General features: G+C 46.2%; 1 protein-coding gene across 18 annotated transcripts in view; it reads right to left on the bottom strand.

The window, feature by feature from the left end:
• The window catches only part of LOC144826666 (mucosa-associated lymphoid tissue lymphoma translocation protein 1-like), a 1,784,778-nt gene that overhangs the window by 1,014,301 nt on the left and 746,943 nt on the right, over nt 1–23,534 (bottom strand). For all 18 annotated transcript variants that reach the window (XM_078685246.1, XM_078685243.1, XM_078685249.1 and 15 more), the window contains one exon: nt 9,666–9,774. In XM_078685246.1, the coding sequence (XP_078541372.1) occupies nt 9,666–9,675 (10 nt within the window). In that variant the 5' untranslated portion in view covers nt 9,676–9,774. The remainder of the gene's footprint in view (nt 1–9,665; nt 9,775–23,534) is intronic.

Below are 23,534 nucleotides of genomic sequence, written 5' to 3'. Positions count from 1 at the left end.
GGCTGCGGACGTGGCAATCAGAGCCAGTCGTGGCAAACATATTCCCCCAGGATAACACGCAGTCATGGGCGGTACCAGATATGAATAATATAGTGGTGAATTTGTCAGACCATACCCTCACCATGAGTGAAGAGAGGGTATTGAATAAAAGACTGGGGTTTGTTCCCACACCGATTCATGATGCCTTTAAATATAGAGTTGAATTTCATGAGACGATGCGAAAGGTGAAATTAAAAAAGTTTTTTGCAAACAAACCGCAGGACCCTCCATCACTGTTTAACACCACATTAAAGAAACAATCACAGTTTTGCCCCCCAACCACGATGACAGGATTAGAAGTTGTGGTCTTTGAAAATAGGGTGTTACAGGATATCCTTACACTTGAACAAAGCAGTACATCCCAGAAATTTAGTAATATGAGCCGTGAAGATTGGAATGCAGTTAACAGCCTGTAAAACAACCATTCGCTCACTATAAAATCCACTGACAAGGGTGGGGCGGTGCTTGTCATGAATTCCATTGATCATGATGCTGAAGTGACTAGATTATTGGGGATGCGTAATAATTACCATCCACTCAATCGTGACCCCATTAATGAGCTACAAGAGATCATTAGAGATATGGTAGGAACTGCTAAAGAAAATAAATGGATAACAGTAAAGGAAGCGGAGTTCCTGATTAATAATATGCCCAGGACTCCCGCTTTCTATATCCTACCGAAAATACACAAGCCACAATGTACCCCCCCCCGGCCAACGAATTGTGTTGGGGATTCAATCAGTTTTGGAAACACTATCACAATTTTCCGGCTTTTTTCTTAGAGAATCGGTAATACAACGAGAGTCTTTTATTAAAGACACAAAGGAGGTTCTAAACATTCTGGAGGGTCTGCACTTTGATCCTTGTTGTGAACTTTTGGTCACAATTGACATCGAATCACTTTATACCTGTATACCCCAGGACACCCACGCGCCTTGGATGAACAAGAGTGGTTCTATGATGCACCACAGTCCTTTGTACTGCAGTGTATCAAACTTGCTTTGAACCAAAACTACTTCAGCTATAAACATAAGCTGTTTCTGCAAACCACAGGAACTTCTATGGGTGCAACTATGAAGCCTAGTCTGGCATGTATCTATGTAGACCAGTTCGAAGAGCACATCGTTTACCATCAGTCTAATCCGTACCAGAGGAATTTGCGCCTCTGGAAGCGGTATGTAGACGATGTGCTCTGTTTTTGGTCTGGCCTTCAAAAGGAGGGAAAATTAGGCGCTCTCTCATTCTAGCTGATATTGAGCACTATTCACGCATTGCGGGTGGCCCCTGATTTAATAGCGGTCACTAGCGTATTTTTAAAGCTCCTGATTAGGTATTTGATTTACTTTTACTTTGCTGCATTACCCCCTGTTTTTAATTCCTAGCCCCTCCACTTGCACTTTAAAGGATTAAAACCCACCGCTGTTCGGCGGGCCCTCTTCCCGGCTTCTGATTGGTCCGTGGCGGCCATATTGGGCGAACCCGCCGGTGCCATTTGGGACATCGCGCGTTCTAGTCGTCAGAAGGACGCTAGAAGGCTTCAAAAGGAGGTCATGCTGACGCGCAGCGGATACGCGCAGCGGAGACGCCGGATTTCCGCCGGAGTTACGCCTGAGTTCAGCCCGTCTGCACCCGTCCGCGCCGAGGACGGGCTGGACGCTGTACACTCTCGTAGACTTCCACAGGTAACTTATTATTATTCCCTTTTGGAGATATCAGTTCTTAGACCGTCTCACTTGCCCTGTACCCACAGGTTTTCTCCGGAGGGTATTTTGCACTCCTCTCTCTGTCATACCTGTAAATCGGTTTTTCTACCCTCTGCTCCTTCCAAAAGAAGATCTATGAAGTCCTCCTTATCATCTGGGGACACGACGACTAAAATGGGATTCCTGGTTAACGCCTGGTCCCTTATTAAAAACAATATCGCGTTCCATGAATTTGTTGCGGACAGACAACCGGAATGGATGTTTGTGACGGAAACATGGGCCTCTGAGTCGTCGGGCCACGATCTACTGTTGGCCATTCCCGAAGGCTTCAAATTGCTCCGACAGGACAGACCTAAACGGAGGGGGGGGGGAGATTGCCGTTTTATGTAAATCCTCCTTGCCCTGTACGATAAAATCTTTCTCAGTGGCCTCGGATCCTTTTGAGGCACTTTATTTTTCTATTCTATGTGCCCCTTCGGTTTCCTTCTCCGGAATCCTCATGTATAGACCTCCCGGTCCTAGAGCCGCCTTCAGTGGGGACCATCAGAGGCTCCTGGAACCTTATTTTGGTAAACCCCATCTGACAATTCTAGGGGATTGTAATTTTCATTTGGAAAATTTAAGGGACGTAGACACCGCTAGGCTGGTGGACTCACTTGGAGCCTGTGAGTGTACCCAATTGGTGAATAGTCCGACCCACCGGGCGGGTCACACTTTAGACGGCATATTCACTAATGATTCTAGACTGTCAGTGGGTACTCCGGTGCCTCTAGTTTGGTCGGATCATATGGCCGTACCTCTTTCGCTTGCTTATGCCCCGGCAGAACTATCTATTCTAACCATTAGTACCAGAGGTCCGAAAAGGAGTTTTAGGAATATTACCAATGAAGCCCTTGCTCCATATATAGAGACGAGGAAGTACTCTCCTCTGAGAGATGTGGACGAGGCAGCTGATGGGCTGGTTAATTCCATCACCAAAGCTGTTGAAGAACTGGCCCCTTTATCTTAGCGATACTCGGCACATCATAAACCCTCTGCCCCATGGTTCACAGACTCACTAAGACTTCTGAGACAAAGTTGTAGAAGACAAGAAAGAAACCGGAGGAAGACCTGGGACCCTATTGAAAGGGAGGCACACAAGCGTCTGTTAAGAGACTATAAAGCTAGTGTCATCAGGGAAAAACAGGAGTTTTTCTCTGATCTCACCACCTCCCTCACCTCTTCTAGGGAGCTCTTCAAGATCGTGGACTCCCTTTGTTCCCTTCAGATGCATGATCCAGTCGTGGGCTCGCAGGAGCTATGCAACAATATCTCGGAGTTCTTCCATAAGAAAATTGAAGATATATATCTTGCTTTGGAAATTCAGAGGAACATCTTAGGGGATCTCTCTCTCCAAACTCTGGTCAACCTAGAATCTCGGCCAAAAGACTCGCCTAAGAGTCTTACTCAGTTCCCGACACTTACCCTTGCAGGGCTTGAGCTCTTGCTGGATCGGACCAAATCGTCATCGCCTCTCGACCCATGCCCTCTGAAGACCCTGAAGGAATGTAGGACTACACTTCTTCCGCCCCTCCTGGAAGTGATGAACGGAGCCATAGCCCAAGGCATTTTTCCCTCAGCCTGGAAAAGGGCGATAGTGAAACCTCTTCTTAAGAAGCCCACGCTGGACCCGGAACAGTTGAAGAATTTTAGACCTATCTCACTGTTACCCGCTCCCGCAAAAATGCTTGAATCTCACCTGAATCTACATCTTTCTACCTTTCTGGATTCGTCTGGGTTCCTTGATAGCTCCCAGCATGGATTCAGAAAGGCCCATAGTACGGAGTCAGCTCTGACTATGGTGGTGAACAATATCCGCCAGAAGGTGGACTCGGGTCAAACCACGGTGTTGGTCTTACTTGACCTCACAGCAGCATTTGATACCCTGTCTCCCTCTACGCTAACATCACGCTTGAGGGAGGCAGGGATTGCGGGCCAGGCCCTGAACCTTCTGCACTCTTTTTTACATCTGAGAGAGCAGAGAGTCATGCTTGGTGAATTCCTCTCCCCTGTTAAATCCTTGCAGTATGGGGTGCCACAAGGGTCGGCCTTGAGTCCGACCCTATTTAACATTTATGTGGCCCCCCTTGCAAGGTTAGTAAAATCACAGGGGATGGAGGTTGTGTCATACGCCGATGACACCCAAATCATGGTGTCATTGGCCCACTCTGCTTCCATCTCCGCCACCAACTTTAGGATCTGCATGCAGACAGTCTCGGACTGGATGATTCAGAACTCCCTAAAGTTGAATGGCGACAAAAATGAGATTCTGGTCTTTGGCAAGGACCAGGATGTCTGGTCTAGTGAGTGGTGGCCGCCAGCTCTGGGAACTTGTCCATCTCCTTCCCAGTCAGCTAGAAATCTTGGCGTAATTTTTGACACTTCACTGTCCATGACTCTACAGGTTAATCGAACAGTGGCCATATGTTGGGGGTCATTAAAATCCTTAAGAGAATCCTTCACCATCTCTCTCCTGTAGCACGCAAGCAGACGGTGGTTGCATTGGTGGGCTCCAGGTTGGACTACGCAACGCACTTTATGCAGACTCCAACAAGGGACTCATTCAACGCCTTCAGGTCATACAGAATGCGGCTGCTCGATTTTTTTTGGCGCTCCCTAATGCATCCTCCGCAACAATGGCCAGAAGGAACCTGCATTGGCTCTCTATTCATCTGAGGATCTCTTTTAAGATCTTATGTTTAGCATACAGAGCTCTCGCAGATGGGCCATTGGACCCCCTAGGTTCCCTTCTGAATCGCTACATGCCTAGCAGATCTCTCAGATCATCGGAGATGAATCTGCTGGTGGTACCTCGTGCCAGAAGGGTACGCTGGGGAAGTAGAGCATTTTCCATTGTAGCCCCTAGACTGTGGAACTCCCTTCCCCCGGAGATCAAGATTCAACCTTCTCTATCCCTTTTTAAAAAAGCTCTAAAAACTTGGTACTTTATCAAGGCCTACCCACAGTGAGAGTATATTTGTAATAGCTAGTCTTCTTTTGGTTAGGCGCCTTGACGCCCATTGGGCTTAGTAGCGCTATATAAATCTATTTTCATTTCATTTCATTTCATGGTGGAGAATACCCTATTGGAGTTTTTTTATTTGCTGAATCAGCAAGAGGCCAGTTTAAGATTTACATGGACATATAGTAGCCAAAAGTCGGTATACTTGGATTTGGATATCGCGGTGGATGGTAACTCTCTGTGCACCCGAGTCTATCCGAAATCTACTGATAGGAACTCACTCCTGCTGTACCAGTCAAACCACCTGAGGGCATTAAGAGACAATTTGCCAGTGGGACAGTTCCTGCGTTATCGCAGGAACTGTTCTACCACTGCAACATACCATACCTTGAACAATCAGAGGAGCTGTGAGAAAATCTAAGGCAGAGGCATTATCCTCAAAAAATAATCAGACAAGCAAAGAATAGGGCTCTGAACACTCCACGCAGCGTCCTACTGGAGCAAAATGAAAGAACTAAAGATGAGTGTGTTCCTGTGGTGATGACTTTTGACCCATTGGCTACCTGGATTCGACAATCAATAAGTAAACACTGGACATTCTTGTCTACCAATGATTTCAAAACGCCCCCTCCGAGATTTGCATTGAGAAGGTCAAGTAACCTAAAGGACAAACTAGTTCATACTGGGACAAGACCACTACAGAAATTAAAAGACACAACTGTTCCACTTGGACATTATCCCTGTGGGACCAGTTTGGTATGTGGCCTCACGAAGAAGACCCTAAGTGTAACCCTGAACTCTGGCAGAATGTGGCATTTGACACAGGTCCAGGCCCTGATTGGCTCCAGGCTGGATTATGTAAACATTCTATATATCGGTCTTCCAGAATACCTGCTTACCCGCCTTCAGGTGGTGCAAAATGCAGCAGCCAGGGCCATTCTCTCCCTCTGCCCGAGGACCCGGGTGTTGGAGCATCTGAGCTCTCTCCACTGGTTGCCGATCCGCAAGCGGATACAGTTTAAGGCCCTCGTTCTGGCTTTTAAGACTTTGCATGGCTCCTGGGCCCCTTATTTAAGGAAGAGAGTCCAATTCTACCACCCCCGTCGCTCTCTTCGTTCCACCTCATTGGCGTTAGTGTGCACTCCGGTGATAAAGCGCTCTCGAATAGGAGGACGCTCTTTTCAGTTCCAAGTGGCTAAGCTATATAATAAATTACCACCTGCTCTGAGATTTTTACAGGATCTGCTCCCTTTTAGGAAGGCTCTCAAGACATGGTTATTTCAGCAATAACTCAGCACTTTGCTTACCAACTCCCCCCCCCCCCCCCCCCTTTTGTGCTAGCCTTCACTCATCCAGCGCCGGGACACTCAGTAGAGTAGCTGTGCGCTTTATAAAACCCCATTTAACATAACATAACATAACACGATTTAGTAATTGCAACACCATGAATGTGGTCTATAGGTTGACATGCCAATGCGGTCTTCACTATATAGGAACTAGAAAGATCAAAGTAAGAGTTCAGGAACATCTGAGCATGATTAGAACAGGAAAATTAACCACTTAACTAGTACAACACTGTCACGAACAAAAACATACATTCATTTGGGTAGTACTAGAGAAAGTAGTGGGAGACCCACAGAATATTGAGGGATTGCTGGCCGCTAAAGAGGCACGCTGGATTTTTCAAGAGAAAAGTGGTCAGATTGGGCTTAATGGTTTTATAGAATGGAATAAAGTCAAGTAATAAGCTCTGTTTTAGAACACTATGGGTAGAATGACTATGCTTTGGTGTCCTTGAGTGTAGAAAGGGAAGCGTCTCTTGACCATACATACCGCACCATGTCATTATAATGAGCTGCATGTATGCACCAGGTGCGGTAAGGGCTTCTGTAATAACCTCTTTATATTGAGAAAAATAATGAATTTGTCGAATATGAGAAAGGAGTGCGAGGACAGCAATCCTGTGTCTAAATAGAAGTATATTATAGGAGTCCGTTGTCTAGTTGGCCCCATATTTACATCTGATATGCATCATTGAAGATTCCTTTGTTAACAGGCTCCAGCGAAAGGAGCAGAGATGAGGAACTTGTAACTTATGAGTTCTGACTATAAGAGATCCTAAAAAATGTTTTTGATAAAGTTGTCAATTTTGAATGAGAGATAAAAAATAGAAAAAGAATAAAGAATATATGTATCTAAAGAGTGTGAACATTCATAACTATGTATTGTGTGTACAGTAGGACTAGACACGACAATTTCCTCAGTTTTTATCCCCGCTATAGAGTACAACAGTTCTGTTTTGTGGCTGCAAAACCCATTCTAAGATGACGCCCACGTTTGCTGTCTCCTCACGTGACCGGACAGACAGCCTCTCGGAAGCTCAAATACGAGGCGTCTGGCCGGGAGAAGAGGAAGCGCTCCGTGAGGCCCCGGGCGGTAAGGTTATGCTGGATGCAGGATGAGGGTAATATGAGAGATGTTAGCGAGTGGTTGTATTTGTAAAGCGGTGGCACGCTGGAAATTTCAGAGATTAGCGGACCGTGTGAGATTGGTTTTAACAGTGGTTAAGGAGGTTTACTGCATGATCTGAAACACATACCGATACGGGTCTTTCTTCACAATTCCACATATGAGAGTGATCTTTGTGCACAGCGAATAATAAAGTTGGCATTGAATAAAGTGCAATGTATTTCAATTTTAGCTTCACATGGTCGCATCGTGGGATGTGATTTATTCACTTCACTTCTTTCACAGCACCTATTGTATTTGTTGTGGACACTATATTTATTATTTTTCAAGGCAAGACGGCTACCAATGATAATAAAAGTAGGCACAGCTGGTGAGTACCAACCAGCGAGCTCGATTGGTGGTGCGCACGTGAGAGTTCATCTTGCCTTTTCACAATTTTTTGTTTTTCTTTGATTGTGATGCTCAAACTTTATGCACCTTTCACATTAACCCTTCTGTGCGTTGGTCAGGGGTAACAAAGCGTGGTGACTGCCATCTGTTAAAACGTTTTTTATGTTGAATAGAAGGCAAAAAGTGGGAGGTTACTACCTCGTTATGGAAAAGAGAGGCGTATATGGGAACTAAATTTTGTGAATCCCTACCTCCGCTTTATATTGTTTGGCCTTAAGAGGTGCCTTACAGACCAGGTCTTTTTGTATTTCTATAGACTATTGAGTGGAGGGTGACTTGGTTTGTTCTTTTCCCTCTATAGCTCCTTGTTGTGTGCATTTCCTGGAGGTTATACCTGCTGGACGTATTTATTTGTGACTCAAATGTGCATAGTGTATGGCTGTAGGGTATGTGTGTATCTACGTTGAATCTGTATACGTGAAGTGTGTGTTTACGTACAGTGTGTATGTAGAATGTGTGTATTTCTGCAATGGATGACTCTCTCTGCTGGGGATCTCCCTCTGTGTGTATCGACAGGGGTTTTGGTGTTTGTATACCAGAAGACTGTCTGCCTATGCAGGAATGTGTATGTGTCTGTGCAGGAACTGCATAAGCGGGGGGTGCAGGACTAGTGCGCCGTGTTCGTCAGTGGAAAAAGTGTGTGTGGGTGTATGTCTGCAGGAGGGATGGGTCTGTGCAGGGGGTGCATGAAGGGTCTGTTCCTGTGACTGTCACTATGACTATGCAGGGAAATGTGTTTGTCTGTGCTGGGATTTTGCGTTTGTGCAGTCAGTTGTGAACAGTGGCTGAGACAATGGAATAGTTGGGAAAGAAGCAAGAAAAGGGATTAGAGGAATATGAGATCTGAGTTAGGAAGACATCAGAATGAACACCATTTCTGCACACAGTTAGACTGACAACTGGTGAAGGGGAAAACTAAAAGAAATGAAGGAAATAAAATCAGACTAGACGCAACTGGCCCAATAGCAGATTAAGAATCAAAGAAGCCTTTTCAAAGCAGTCCGTTTGATAAAGACCACCCATCAGGTAGGTTAATATGGTGAATTGTAGATCAGCTGTTTTAACAGCTCCTAGAGCACCTACCGAATAAAAACAAAACCCGGTCCTGCTGCTCCAGGTTTTGCCTGAAATGATGACAGACAAGGGGTGATAAGTAAACCTGATGACGGCTTCTTTGAGGTAGTGAATAACTTGCTTGAAGAAAATAATCATGTGGCATCAAAGCCGTTTCGATTGCCAAATTCACATGTGCTCCAGTTAACACACTGCCCAGAAAGAATATCATAGTGCGAGTTTCGTGTTTGCCACTGTTCACAGACAGACTGCCATGCCAATTATTCACCAACTCTAAATAATGGATGTTTTATGCATATGTCCCACTGTAACACACTGCTGGGAACCACTACTGAGGCTGGCACACTACTACTGGGTAGACCTCTAATTCTGATATTTCCGCCGTGTCTCTGGCAGGATGATGCACTGAGCCACGAATAGTGTTCAATCTCCTGATAATGGCATTTATGCTCCAATATTTGACCACAACAGCAGGCATCTTATGGCAATCACCACCTCTCCAACTTCATTTAATTTCTAATCTTTTTCCTTTGACTTCAAAATGGATGAACATGCAAACTGGACTCAAATTGCCTTGTCGACAAGGATGTCCAAACAGCAGTACTTGGAAGTTAGTTATTCAGGAGCATTTATTATTGCGTTTCAGTACTTTTTAGCTGAACAGGGATAATATCACTTTTCTAAGTCAATCAAGTTTTTTTTCCAAGCATTTTTGTTGTAGTCATCATTATGTTTTATTGTTAGTTTTATTAAAACAAATACCTACTACGTTTTCGTGACAGTCTTTATTACTGATATAGGGATTAGGGGTGACAAGGAGACCTTTTTTTCAGAACAAGTAGATTTACGTTGCATTTCGTCCATTGTTAAAGTATATTTTTTTAACAAAAATGGCCACAATTTTTGCTATATATAAAACAGACATTTACCTCTTAGCATGGCTTGGTCATCAGCTAACCCAACATGACATGAGCATCATAATATTTTCCTTCCTCTGGCTGGCATACTAATCCAGTAAGCGATAGATACATCAACATTCTGAGGAGTTAAACACAGTAACAACAGTCATATGTGAGAATACACATACACACATTTATTTAAACATTTTTTACTTAAACATTTTCCAATGCATCAGATAAAAATTACAAATATTTATTCCGGGTGAGGGCCAATTTTTAGAGCGTGAAAAGCAAGTCATTAAATTTTCATTCAACTTCTACAACTGATCCAAGCGGGTATGTATAATGAGGGGGAGGGTTATTGTTCAGAATATATCGTGGTGAAATACAAATTGAAGACTCAATTACTATCATTTTGCGTGTATCTGACTTGTACCCTCAAGTCCTCAATATGTGTTATGGGTTTCCCCTCTGGCAGAAGCGAAGAAAGAACTGGAAATGCCGGAGGACCTAGCCATCAGAGATGTCTCCCCACACTGAACAGTTGGGGAAAGATGTCGACTAGCATGGCAGACAGTTTCTGGCTGCCGACACGAAAAGCTGAAGAAAGGGCGTGCACTCCAGGAGGCCAAAAAGAAGGCATCATAACTCAGAACATGTGGAAAGGATCTCACCAACTACATCCAGATGTGGCTCCCTACGCACTTGATCCCAATCAACTTGTGATTTATAACAAGGGGGAGCTATCAGCCTCTTTTTTTTCACAAACTTTATTGTTCTTACAGCATGCAGTGCATCAGCCAATCAGTACAGTGTACACAAATAATCATGGCGCCAGACGTGGCAGCTGAGTCGGTAACCCCCATTCAGTGGTAATCATCAGGAGTCACATACTCTACCCAGATCAGGGCACATATTAAAGGAAACACAATTTTCAGTAGATGTGCAAATTAGGTTACACAAACCCCGTCCTGCCTTTAAAGGGGACCAAACTCAGATCATCATGCACAGGTATTCTCAGCCATAAATCAAACCCCCACCCTCCTCCCTGTGGTGTCCCTATTCTCTTCCCCATGAAGTCAGATGGACACAAGACAAGTGTCACCCCTCTCAGCGTGCCAAAGTATGATTAGAGTCAAACTGCCCCGCTGGGGCAATAGGGGCACAGGCCAGCCCTGCAACACCATGGCATGTGCATACCCATGGGCTCTTTGTTTCTTCCTACCCCCAGGCTGTGTATGAACCTATGGTACCAAGAGAGGAGGACCACGGAGTTCTGGAGAGACACTCAACATTGGGTATCGTTAGCCCCTATGTCTTATTAATGGTATTGTTTTTACTGACTAGGAAGCTGTCATTTTTCTGAGGCCCACTCACCTCGATTCATAACCAAGGAGGGTAACAACTCTACTGGGACTAGAGCACTTATGCGCCTGTATCCACTTGGACCAGTTTACTCCGTTGGATCAGTGTTGTGTTTTACTTGTTTCTTTTCCTCCCTAGTTACAGTCTGATCCCACTCCCACCATGGCAGAAGCAGAAATTACCATTATACCCAAGCCGGGCAAAGACCATCAACTATGTTCAGCATACCACCCCATAGGTCTTTTAAATTCAGATGCCAGGATCTTTACAAAAACCTTGGCCAATTCGCTTGAATTACACCTTCTCCGTCTTATTGACCCGAACGAGGATCGACTCATTCATAATCAGGTAGGTGCGGATAATATTCAACGTGTTGTGCACTTGGTTGAAAAGTCCCATCGTCACAACAACCCGGCCTGCCTGCTTTCTCTATACAGAGAAGGCATTTGACAGAGTAAGCTGGTCCTTTCTCTGCGCAGTTCTGGGCAAGATTGAACCAGGCCCTTGAATGATAGCCAAAATCATGATGTCTTGAGTATCCTCAACAGCTATCATTCTGGACAGCATATGTGGCACATCACACTCACAAGGGGCACCATCATGGGTGCTCATTGAGGACTTGTACCCTCAAGTCCTCAATATGTGTTATGGGTTTCCCCTCTGGCAGAAGCGAAGAAAGAACTGGAAATGCCAGAGGACCTAGCCAGCAGAGATGTCTCCCCACACTGAACAGCTGGGGAAAGATGTCGACTAGCATGGCAGACAGTTTCTGGCTGCCGACACGAAAAGCTGAAGAAAGGGCGTGCCCTCCAGGAGGCCAAAAAGAAGGCATCATAACTCAGAACATGTGGAAAGGATCTCACCAACTACATCCAGATGTGGCTCCCTACGCACTTGATCCCAATCAACTTGTGATTTATAACAAGGGGGAGCTATCAGCCTCTTTTTTTCCACAAACGTTATTGTTCTTACAGCATGCAGTGCATCAGCCAATCAGTACAGTGTACACAAATAATCATGGCGCCAGAAGTGGCAGCTGAGTCGGTAACCCCCATTCAGTGGTAATCATCAGGAGTCACATACTCTACCCAGATCAGGGCACATATTAAAGGAAACACAATTTTCAGTAGATGTGCAAATTAGGTTACACAAACCCCGTCCTGCCTTTAAAGGGGACCAAACTCAGATCATCATGCACAGGTATTCTCAGCCATAAATCAAACCCCCACCCTCCTCCCTGTGGTGTCCCTATTCTCTTCCCCATGAAGTCAGATGGACACAAGACAAGTGTCACCCCTCTCAGCGTGCCAAAGTATGATTAGAGTCAAACTGCCCCGCTGGGGCAATAGGGGCACAGGCCAGCCCTGCAACACCATGGCATGTGCATACCCATGGGCTCTTTGTTTCTTCCTACCCCCAGGCTGTGTATGAACCTATGGTACCAAGAGAGGAGGACCACGGAGTTCTGGAGAGACACTCAACATTGGGTATCGTTAGCCCCTATGTCTTATTAATGGTATTGTTTTTACTGACTAGGAAGCTGTCATTTTTCTGAGGCCCACTCACCTCGATTCATAACCAAGGATGGTGACAACTCTACTGGGACTAGAGCACTTATGCGCCTGTATCCACTTGGACCAGTTTACTCTGTTGGATCAGTGTTGTGTTTTACTTGTTTCTTTTCCTCCCTAGTTACAGTCCGATCCCACTCCCACCATGGCAGAAGCAGAAATTACCATTATACCCAAACCGGGCAAAGACCATCAACTATGTTCAGCATACCACCCCATAGGTCTTTTAAATTCAGATGCCAGGATCTTTACAAAAACCTTGGCCAATTCGCTTGAATTACACCTTCTCCGTCTTATTGACCCGAATGAGGATCGACTCATTCATAATCAGGTAGGTGCGGATAATATTCAACGTGTTGTGCACTTGGTTGAAAAGTCCCATCGTCACAACAACCCGGCCTGCCTGCTTTCTCTATACAGAGAAGGCATTTGACAGAGTAAGCTGGTACTTTCTCTGCGCAGTTCTGGGCAAGATTGAACCAGGCCCTTGAATGATAGCCAAAATCATGATGTCTTGAGTATCCTCAACAGCTATCATTCTGGACAGCATATGTGGCACATCACACTCACAAGGGGCACCATCATGGGTGCTCATTGAGGACTTGTACCCTCAAGTCCTCAATATGTGTTATGGGTTTCCCCTCTGGCAGAAGCGAAGAAAGAACTGGAAATGCCAGAGGACCTAGCCAGCAGAGATGTCTCCCCACACTGAACAGCTGGGGAAAGATGTCGACTAGCATGGCAGACAGTTTCTGGCTGCCGACACGAAAAGCTGAAGAAAGGGCGTGCACTCCAGGAGGCCAAAAAGAAGGCATCATAACTCAGAACATGTGGAAAGGATCTCACCAACTACATCCAGATGTGGCTCCCTACGCACTTGATCCCAATCAACTTGTGATTTATAACAAGGGGGAGCTATCAGCCTCTTTTTTTTCACAAACTGTATTGTTCTTACAGCATGCAGTGCATCAGCCAATCAGTACAGTGTACACAAATAATCATGGCGCCAGAAGTGGCAGCTGAGTCGGTAACCCCCATTCAGTGGTAATCATCAGGAGTCACATACTCTACCTAGATCAGGGCACATATAAAAGGAAACACAATTTTCAGTAGATGTGCAAATTAGGTTACACAACCCCCGTCCTGCCTTTAAAGGGGACCAAACTCAGATCATCATGCACAGGTATTCTCAGCCATAAATCAAACCCCCACCCTCCTCCCTGTGGTGTCCCTATTCTCTTCCCCATGAAGTCAGATGGACACAAGACAAGTGTCACCCCTCTCAGCGTGCCAAAGTATGATTAGAGTCAAACTGCCCCGCTGGGGCAATAGGGGCACAGGCCAGCCCTGCAACACCATGGCATGTGCATACCCATGGGCTCTTTGTTTCTTCCTACCCCCAGGCTGTGTATGAACCTATGGTACCAAGAGAGGAGGACCACGGAGTTCTGGAGAGACACTCAACATTGGGTATCGTTAGCCCCTATGTCTTATTAATGGTATTGTTTTTACTGACTAGGAAGCTGTCATTTTTCTGAGGCCCACTCACCTCGATTCATAACCAAGGAGGGTAACAACTCTACTGGGACTAGAGCACTTATGCGCCTGTATCCACTTGGACCAGTTTACTCCGTTGGATCAGTGTTGTGTTTTACTTGTTTCTTTTCCTCCCTAGTTACAGTCTGATCCCACTCCCACCATGGCAGAAGCAGAAATTACCATTATACCCAAGACGGGCAAAGACCATCAACTATGTTCAGCATACCACCCCATAGGTCTTTTAAATTCAGATGCCAGGATCTTTACAAAAACCTTGGCCAATTCGCTTGAATTACACCTTCTCCGTCTTATTGACCCGAACGAGGATCGACTCATTCATAATCAGGTAGGTGCGGATAATATTCAACGTGTTGTGCACTTGGTTGAAAAGTCCCATCGTCACAACAACCCGGCCTGCCTGCTTTCTCTATACAGAGAAGGCATTTGACAGAGTAAGCTGGTCCTTTCTCTGCGCAGTTCTGGGCAAGATTGAACCAGGCGCTTGAATGATAGCCAAAATCATGATGTCTTGAGTATCCTCAACAGCTATCATTCTGGACAGCATATGTGGCACATCACACTCACAAGGGGCACCATCATGGGTGCTCATTGAGGACTTGTACCCTCAAGTCCTCAATATGTGTTATGGGTTTCCCCTCTGGCAGAAGCGAAGAAAGAACTGGAAATGCCAGAGGACCTAGCCAGCAGAGATGTCTCCCCACACTGAACAGCTGGGGAAAGATGTCGACTAGCATGGCAGACAGTTTCTGGCTGCCAACACGAAAAGCTGAAGAAAGGGCGTGCACTCCAGGAGGCCAAAAAGAAGGCATCATAACTCAGAACATGTGGAAAGGATCTCACCAACTACATCCAGATGTGGCTCCCTACGCACTTGATCCCAATCAACGTGATTTATAACAAGGGGGAGCTATCACCCTCTTTTTTTTCACAAACTTTATTGTTCTTACAGCATGCAGTGCATCAGCCAATCAGTACAGTGTACACAAATAATCATGGCGCCAGAAGTGGCAGCTGAGTCGGTAACCCCCATTCAGTGGTAATCATCAGGAGTCACATACTCTACCCAGATCAGGGCACATATAAAAGGAAACACAATTTTCAGTAGATGTGCAAATTAGGTTACACAACCCCCGTCCTGCCTTTAAAGGGGACCAAACTCATATCGTCATGCACAGGTATTCTCAGCCATAAATCAAACCCCCACCCTCCTCCCTGTGGTGTCCCTATTCTCTTCCCCATGAAGTCAGATGGACACAAGACAAGTGTCACCCCTCTCAGCGTGCCAAAGTATGATTAGAGTCAAACTGCCCCGCTGGGGCAATAGGGGCACAGGCCAGCCCTGCAACACCATGGCATGTGCATACCCATGGGCTCTTTGTTTCTTCCTACCCCCAGGCTGTGTATGAATCTATGGTACCAAGAGAGGAGGACCACGGAGTTCTGGAGAGACACTCAACATTGGGTATCGTTAGCCCCTATGTCTTATTAATGGTATTGTTTTTACTGACTAGGAAGCTGTCATTTTTCTGAGGCCCACTCACCTCGATTCATAACCAAGGAGGGTAACAACTCTACTGGGACTAGAGCACTTATGCGCCTGTATCCACTTGGACCAGTTTACTCCGTTGGATCAGTGTTGTGTTTTACTTGTTTCTTTTCCTCCCTAGTTACAGTCTGATCCCACTCCCACCATGGCAGAAGCAGAAATTACCATTATACCCAAGCCGGGCAAAGACCATCAACTATGTTCAGCATACCACCCCATAGGTCTTTTAAATTCAGATGCCAGGATCTTTACAAAAACCTTGGCCAATTCGCTTGAATTACACCTTCTCCGTCTTATTGACCCGAACGAGGATCGACTCATTCATAATCAGGTAGGTGCGGATAATATTCAACGTGTTGTGCACTTGGTTGAAAAGTCCCATCGTCACAACAACCCGGCCTGCCTGCTTTCTCTATACAGAGAAGGCATTTGACAGAGTAAGCTGGTCCTTTCTCTGCGCAGTTCTGGGCAAGATTGAACCAGGCCCTTGAATGATAGCCAAAATCATGATGTCTTGAGTATCCTCAACAGCTATCATTCTGGACAGCATATGTGGCACATCACACTCACAAGGGGCACCATCATGGGTGCTCATTGAGGACTTGTACCCTCAAGTCCTCAATATGTGTTATGGGTTTCCCCTCTGGCAGAAGCGAAGAAAGAACTGGAAATGCCAGAGGACCTAGCCAGCAGAGATGTCTCCCCACACTGAACAGCTGGGGAAAGATGTCGACTAGCATGGCAGACAGTTTCTGGCTGCCGACACGAAAAGCTGAAGAAAGGGCGTGCACTCCAGGAGGCCAAAAAGAAGGCATCATAACTCAGAACATGTGGAAAGGATCTCACCAACTACATCCAGATGTGGCTCCCTACGCACTTGATCCCAATCAACTTGTGATTTATAACAAGGGGGAGCTATCAGCCTCTTTTTTTTCACAAACTTTATTGTTCTTACAGCATGCAGTGCATCAGCCAATCAGTACAGTGTACACAAATAATCATGGCGCCAGAAGTGGCAGCTGAGTCGGTAACCCCCATTCAGTGGTAATCATCAGGAGTCGCATACTCTACCCAGATCAGGGCACATATAAAAGGAAACACAATTTTCAGTAGATGTGCAAATTAGGTTACACAACCCCCGTCCTGCCTTTAAAGGGGACCAAACTCAGATCATCATGCACAGGTATTCTCAGCCATAAATCAAACCCCCACCCTCCTCCCTGTGGTGTCCCTATTCTCTTCCCCATGAAGTCAGATGGACACAAGACAAGTGTCACCCCTCTCAGCGTGCCAAAGTATGATTAGAGTCAAACTGCCCCGCTGGGGCAATATGGGCACAGGCCAGCCCTGCAACACCATGGCATGTGCATACCCATGGGCTCTTTGTTTCTTCCTACCCCCAGGCTGTGTATGAACCTATGGTACCAAGAGAGGAGGACCACGGAGTTCCTAAGAGAGACACTCAACATTGGGTATCGTTTGCCCCTATGTCTTATTAATGGTATTGTTTTTACTGACTAGGAAGCTGTCATTTTTCTGAGGCCCACTCACCTCGATTCATAACCAAGGAGGGTAACAACTCTACTGGGACTAGAGCACTTATGCGCCTGTATCCACTTGGACCAGTTTACTCCGTTGGATCAGTGTTGTGTTTTACTTGTTTCTTTTCCTCCCTAGTTACAGTCTGATCCCACTCCCACCATGGCAGAAGCAGAAATTACCATTATACCCAAGCCGGGCAAAGACCATCAACTATGTTCAGCATACCACCCCATAGGTCTTTTAAATTCAGATGCCAGGATCTTTACAAAAACCTTGGCCAATTCGCTTGAATTACACCTTCTCCGTCTTATTGACCCGAACGAGGATCGACTCATTCATAATCAGGTAGGTGCGGATAATATTCAACGTGTTGTGCACTTGGTTGAAAAGTCCCATCGTCACAACAACCCGGCCTGCCTGCTTTCTCTATACAGAGAAGGCATTTGACAGAGTAAGCTGGTCCTTTCTCTGCGCAGTTCTGGGCAAGATTGAACCAGGCCCTTGAATGATAGCCAAAATCATGATGTCTTGAGTATCCTCAACAGCTATCATTCTGGACAGCATATGTGGCACATCACACTCACAAGGGGCACCATCATGGGTGCTCATTGAGGACTTGTACCCTCAAGTCCTCAATATGTGTTATGGGTTTCCCCTCTGGCAGAAGCGAAGAAAGAACTGGAAATGCCAGAGGACCTAGCCAGCAGAGATGTCTCCCCACACTGAACAGCTGGGGAAAGATGTCGACTAGCATGGCAGACAGTTTCTGGCTGCCGACACGAAAAGCTGAAGAAAGGGCGTGCACTCCAGGAGGCCAAAAAGAAGGCATCATAACTCAGAACATGTGGAAAGGATCTCACCAACTACATCCAGATGTGGCTCCCTACGCACTTGATCCCAATCAACTTGTGATTTATAACAAGTGGGAGCTATCAGCCTCTTTTTTTTCACAAACTTTATTGTTCTTACAGCATGCAGTGCATCAGCCAATCAGTACAGTGTACCCAAATAATCATGGAGCCAGAAGTGGCAGCTGAGTCGGTAACCCCCATTCAGTGGTAATCATCAGGAGTCACATACTCTACCCAGATCAGGGCACATATAAAAGGAAACACAATTTTCAGTAGATGTGCAAATTAGGTTACACAACCCCCGTCCTGCCTTTAAAGGGGACCAAACTCAGATCATCATGCACAGGTATTCTCAGCCATAAATCAAACCCCCACCCTCCTCCCTGTGGTGTCCCTATTCTCTTCCCCATGAAGTCAGATGGACACAAGACAAGTGTCACCCCTCTCAGCGTGCCAAAGTATGATTAGAGTCAAACTGCCCCGCTGGGGCAATAGGGGCACAGGCCAGCCCTGCAACACCATGGCATGTGCATACCCATGGGCTCTTTGTTTCTTCCTACCCCCAGGCTGTATATGAACCTATGGTACCAAGAGAGGAGGACCACAGAGTTCTGGAGAGACACTCAACATTGGGTATCGTTAGCCCCTATGTCTTATTAATGGTATTGTTTTTACTGACTAGGAAGCTGTCATTTTTCTGAGGCCCACTCACCTCGATTCATAACCAAGGAGGGTAACAACTCTACTGGGACTAGAGCACTTATGCGCCTGTATCCACTTGGACCAGTTTACTCCATTGGATCAGTGTTGTGTTTTACTTGTTTCTTTTCCTCCCTAGTTACAGTCTGATCCCACTCCCACCATGGCAGAAGCAGAAATTACCATTATACCCAAGCCGGGCAAAGACCATCAACTATGTTCAGCATACCACCCCATAGGTCTTTTAAATTCAGATGCCAGGATCTTTACAAAAACCTTGGCCAATTCGCTTGAATTACACCTTCTCCGTCTTATTGACCCGAACGAGGATCGACTCATTCATAATCAGGTAGGTGCGGATAATATTCAACGTGTTGTGCACTTGGTTGAAAAGTCCCATCGTCACAACAACCCGGCCTGCCTGCTTTCTCTATACAGAGAAGGCATTTGACAGAGTAAGCTGGTCCTTTCTCTGCGCAGTTCTGGGCAAGATTGAACCAGGCCCTTGAATGATAGCCAAAATCATGATGTCTTGAGTATCCTCAACAGCTATCATTCTGGACAGCATATGTGGCACATCACACTCACAAGGGGCACCATCATGGGTGCTCATTGAGGACTTGTACCCTCAAGTCCTCAATATGTGTTATGGGTTTCCCCTCTGGCAGAAGCGAAGAAAGAACTGGAAATGCCAGAGGACCTAGCCAGCAGAGATGTCTCCCCACACTGAACAGCTGGGGAAAGATGTCGACTAGCATGGCAGACAGTTTCTGGCTGCCGACACAAAAAGCTGAAGAAAGGGCGTGCACTCCAGGAGGCCAAAAAGAAGGCATCATAACTCAGAACATGTGGAAAGGATCTCACCAACTACATCCAGATGTGGCTCCCTACGCACTTGATCCCAATCAACTTGTGATTTATAACAAGTGGGAGCTATCAGCCTCTTTTTTTCCACAAACTTTATTGTTCTTACAGCATGCAGTGCATCAGCCAATCAGTACAGTGTACACAAATAATCATGGCGCCAGAAGTGGCAGCTGAGTCGGTAACCCCCATTCAGTGGTAATCATCAGGAGTCACATACTCTACCCAGATCAGGGCACATATAAAAGGAAACACAATTTTCAGTAGATGTGCAAATTAGGTTACACAACCCCCGTCCTGCCTTTAAAGGGGACCAAACTCAGATCATCATGCACAGGTATTCTCAGCCATAAATCAAACCCCCACCCTCCTCCCTGTGGTGTCCCTATTCTCTTCCCCATGAAGTCAGATGGACACAAGACAAGTGTCACCCCTCTCAGCGTGCCAAAGTATGATTAGAGTCAAACTGCCCCGCTGGGGCAATAGGGGCACAGGCCAGCCCTGCAACACCATGGCATGTGCATACCCATGGGCTCTTTGTTTCTTCCTACCCCCAGGCTGTATATGAACCTATGGTACCAAGAGAGGAGGACCACGGAGTTCTGGAGAGACACTCAACATTGGGTATCGTTAGCCCCTATGTCTTATTAATGGTATTGTTTTTACTGACTAGGAAGCTGTCATTTTTCTGAGGCCCACTCACCTCGATTCATAACCAAGGAGGGTAACAACTCTACTGGGACTAGAGCACTTATGCGCCTGTATCCACTTGGACCAGTTTACTCCGTTGGATCAGTGTTGTGTTTTACTTGTTTCTTTTCCTCCCTAGTTACAGTCTGATCCCACTCCCACCATGGCAGAAGCAGAAATAACCATTATACCCAAGCCGGGCAAAGACCATCAACTATGTTCAGCATACCACCCCATAGGTCTTTTAAATTCAGATGCCAGGATCTTTACAAAAACCTTGGCCAATTCGCTTGAATTACACCTTCTCCGTCTTATTGACCCGAACGAGGATCGACTCATTCATAATCAGGTAGGTGAGGATAATATTCAACGTGTTGTGCACTTGGTTGAAAAGTCCCATCGTCACAACAACCCGGCCTGCCTGCTTTCTCTATACAGAGAAGGCATTTGACAGAGTAAGCTGGTCCTTTCTCTGCGCAGTTCTGGGCAAGATTGAACCAGGCCCTTGAATGATAGCCAAAATCATGATGTCTTGAGTATCCTCAACAGCTATCATTCTGGACAGCATATGTGGCACATCACTCTCACAAGGGGCACCATCATGGGTGCTCATTGAGGACTTGTACCCTCAAGTCCTCAATATGTGTTATGGGTTTCCCCTCTGGCAGAAGCGAAGAAAGAACTGGAAATGCCAGAGGACCTAGCCAGCAGAGATGTCTCCCCACACTGAACAGCTGGGGAAAGATGTCGACTAGCATGGCAGACAGTTTCTGGCTGCCGACACGAAAAGCTGAAGAAAGGGCGTGCACTCCAGGAGGCCAAAAAGAAGGCATCATAACTCAGAACATGTGGTAAGGATCTCACCAACTACATCCAGATGTGGCTCCCTACGCACTTGATCCCAATCAACTTGTGATTTATAACAAGGGGGAGCTATCAGCCTCTTTTTTTCCACAAACGTTATTGTTCTTACAGCATGCAGTGCATCAGCCAATCAGTACAGTGTACACAAATAATCATGGCGCCAGAAGTGGCAGCTGAGTCGGTAACCCCCATTCAGTGGTAATCATCAGGAGTCACATACTCTACCCAGATCAGGGCACATATTAAAGGAAACACAATTTTCAGTAGATGTGCAAATTAGGTTACACAAACCCCGTCCTGCCTTTAAAGGGGACCAAACTCAGATCATCATGCACAGGTATTCTCAGCCATAAATCAAACCCCCACCCTCCTCCCTGTGGTGTCCCTATTCTCTTCCCCATGAAGTCAGATGGACACAAGACAAGTGTCACCCCTCTCAGCGTGCCAAAGTATGATTAGAGTCAAACTGCCCCGCTGGGGCAATAGGGGCACAGGCCAGCCCTGCAACACCATGGCATGTGCATACCCATGGGCTCTTTGTTTCTTCCTACCCCCAGGCTGTGTATGAACCTATGGTACCAAGAGAGGAGGACCACGGAGTTCTGGAGAGACACTCAACATTGGGTATCGTTAGCCCCTATGTCTTATTAATGGTATTGTTTTTACTGACTAGGAAGCTGTCATTTTTCTGAGGCCCACTCACCTCGATTCATAACCAAGGATGGTGACAACTCTACTGGGACTAGAGCACTTATGCGCCTGTATCCACTTGGACCAGTTTACTCTGTTGGATCAGTGTTGTGTTTTACTTGTTTCTTTTCCTCCCTAGTTACAGTCCGATCCCACTCCCACCATGGCAGAAGCAGAAATTACCATTATACCCAAGCCGGGCAAAGACCATCAACTATGTTCAGCATACCACCCCATAGGTCTTTTAAATTCAGATGCCAGGATCTTTACAAAAACCTTGGCCAATTCGCTTGAATTACACCTTCTCCGTCTTATTGACCCGAACGAGGATCGACTCATTCATAATCAGGTAGGTGCGGATAATATTCAACGTGTTGTGCACTTGGTTGAAAAGTCCCATCGTCACAACAACCCGGCCTGCCTGCTTTCTCTATACAGAGAAGGCATTTGACAGAGTAAGCTGGTCCTTTCTCTGCGCAGTTCTGGGCAAGATTGAACCAGGCCCTTGAATGATAGCCAAAATCATGATGTCTTGAGTATCCTCAACAGCTATCATTCTGGACAGCATATGTGGCACATCACACTCACAAGGGGCACCATCATGGGTGCTCATTGAGGACTTGTACCCTCAAGTCCGTAATATGTGTTATGGGTTTCCCCTCTGGCAGAAGCGAAGAAAGAACTGGAAATGCCAGAGGACCTAGCCAGCAGAGATGTCTCCCCACACTGAACAGCTGGGGAAAGATGTCGACTAGCATGGCAGACAGTTTCTGGCTGCCGACACGAAAAGCTGAAGAAAGGGCGTGCACTCCAGGAGGCCAAAAAGAAGGCATCATAACTCAGAACATGTGGAAAGGATCTCACCAACTACATCCAGATGTGGCTCCCTACGCACTTGATCCCAATCAACTTGTGATTTATAACAAGGGGGAGCTATCAGCCTCTTTTTTTCCACAAACGTTATTGTTCTTACAGCATGCAGTGCATCAGCCAATCAGTACAGTGTACACAAATAATCATGGCGCCAGAAGTGGCAGCTGAGTCGGTAACCCCCATTCAGTGGTAATCATCAGGAGTCACATACTCTACCCAGATCAGGGCACATATAAAAGGAAACACAATTTTCAGTAGATGTGCAAATTAGGTTACACAACCCCCGTCCTGCCTTTAAAGGGGACCAAACTCAGATCATCATGCACAGGTATTCTCAGCCATAAATCAAACCCCCACCCTCCTCCCTGTGGTGTCCCTATTCTCTTCCCCATGAAGTCAGATGGACACAAGACAAGTGTCACCCCTCTCAGCGTGCCAAAGTATGATTAGAGTCAAACTGCCCCGCTGGGGCAATAGGGGCACAGGCCAGCCCTGCAACACCATGGCATGTGCATACCCATGGGCTCTTTGTTTCTTCCTACCCCCAGGCTGTATATGAACCTATGGTACCAAGAGAGGAGGACCACGGAGTTCTGGAGAGACACTCAACATTGGGTATCGTTAGCCCCTATGTCTTATTAATGGTATTGTTTTTACTGACTAGGAAGCTGTCATTTTTCTGAGGCCCACTCACCTTGATTCATAACCAAGGAGGGTAACAACTCTACTGGGACTAGAGCACTTATGCGCCTGTATCCACTTGGACCAGTTTACTCCGTTGGAT

The sequence above is a fragment of the Lissotriton helveticus genome, chromosome 3_2, assembly GCF_964261635.1.
Source record: "Lissotriton helveticus chromosome 3_2, aLisHel1.1, whole genome shotgun sequence".
Lineage (NCBI taxonomy): Eukaryota > Metazoa > Chordata > Amphibia > Caudata > Salamandridae > Lissotriton > Lissotriton helveticus.
The sequence above is the reverse complement of the archived record's forward strand: the minus strand, read 5'-3'. Positions and strand labels throughout refer to the sequence as shown.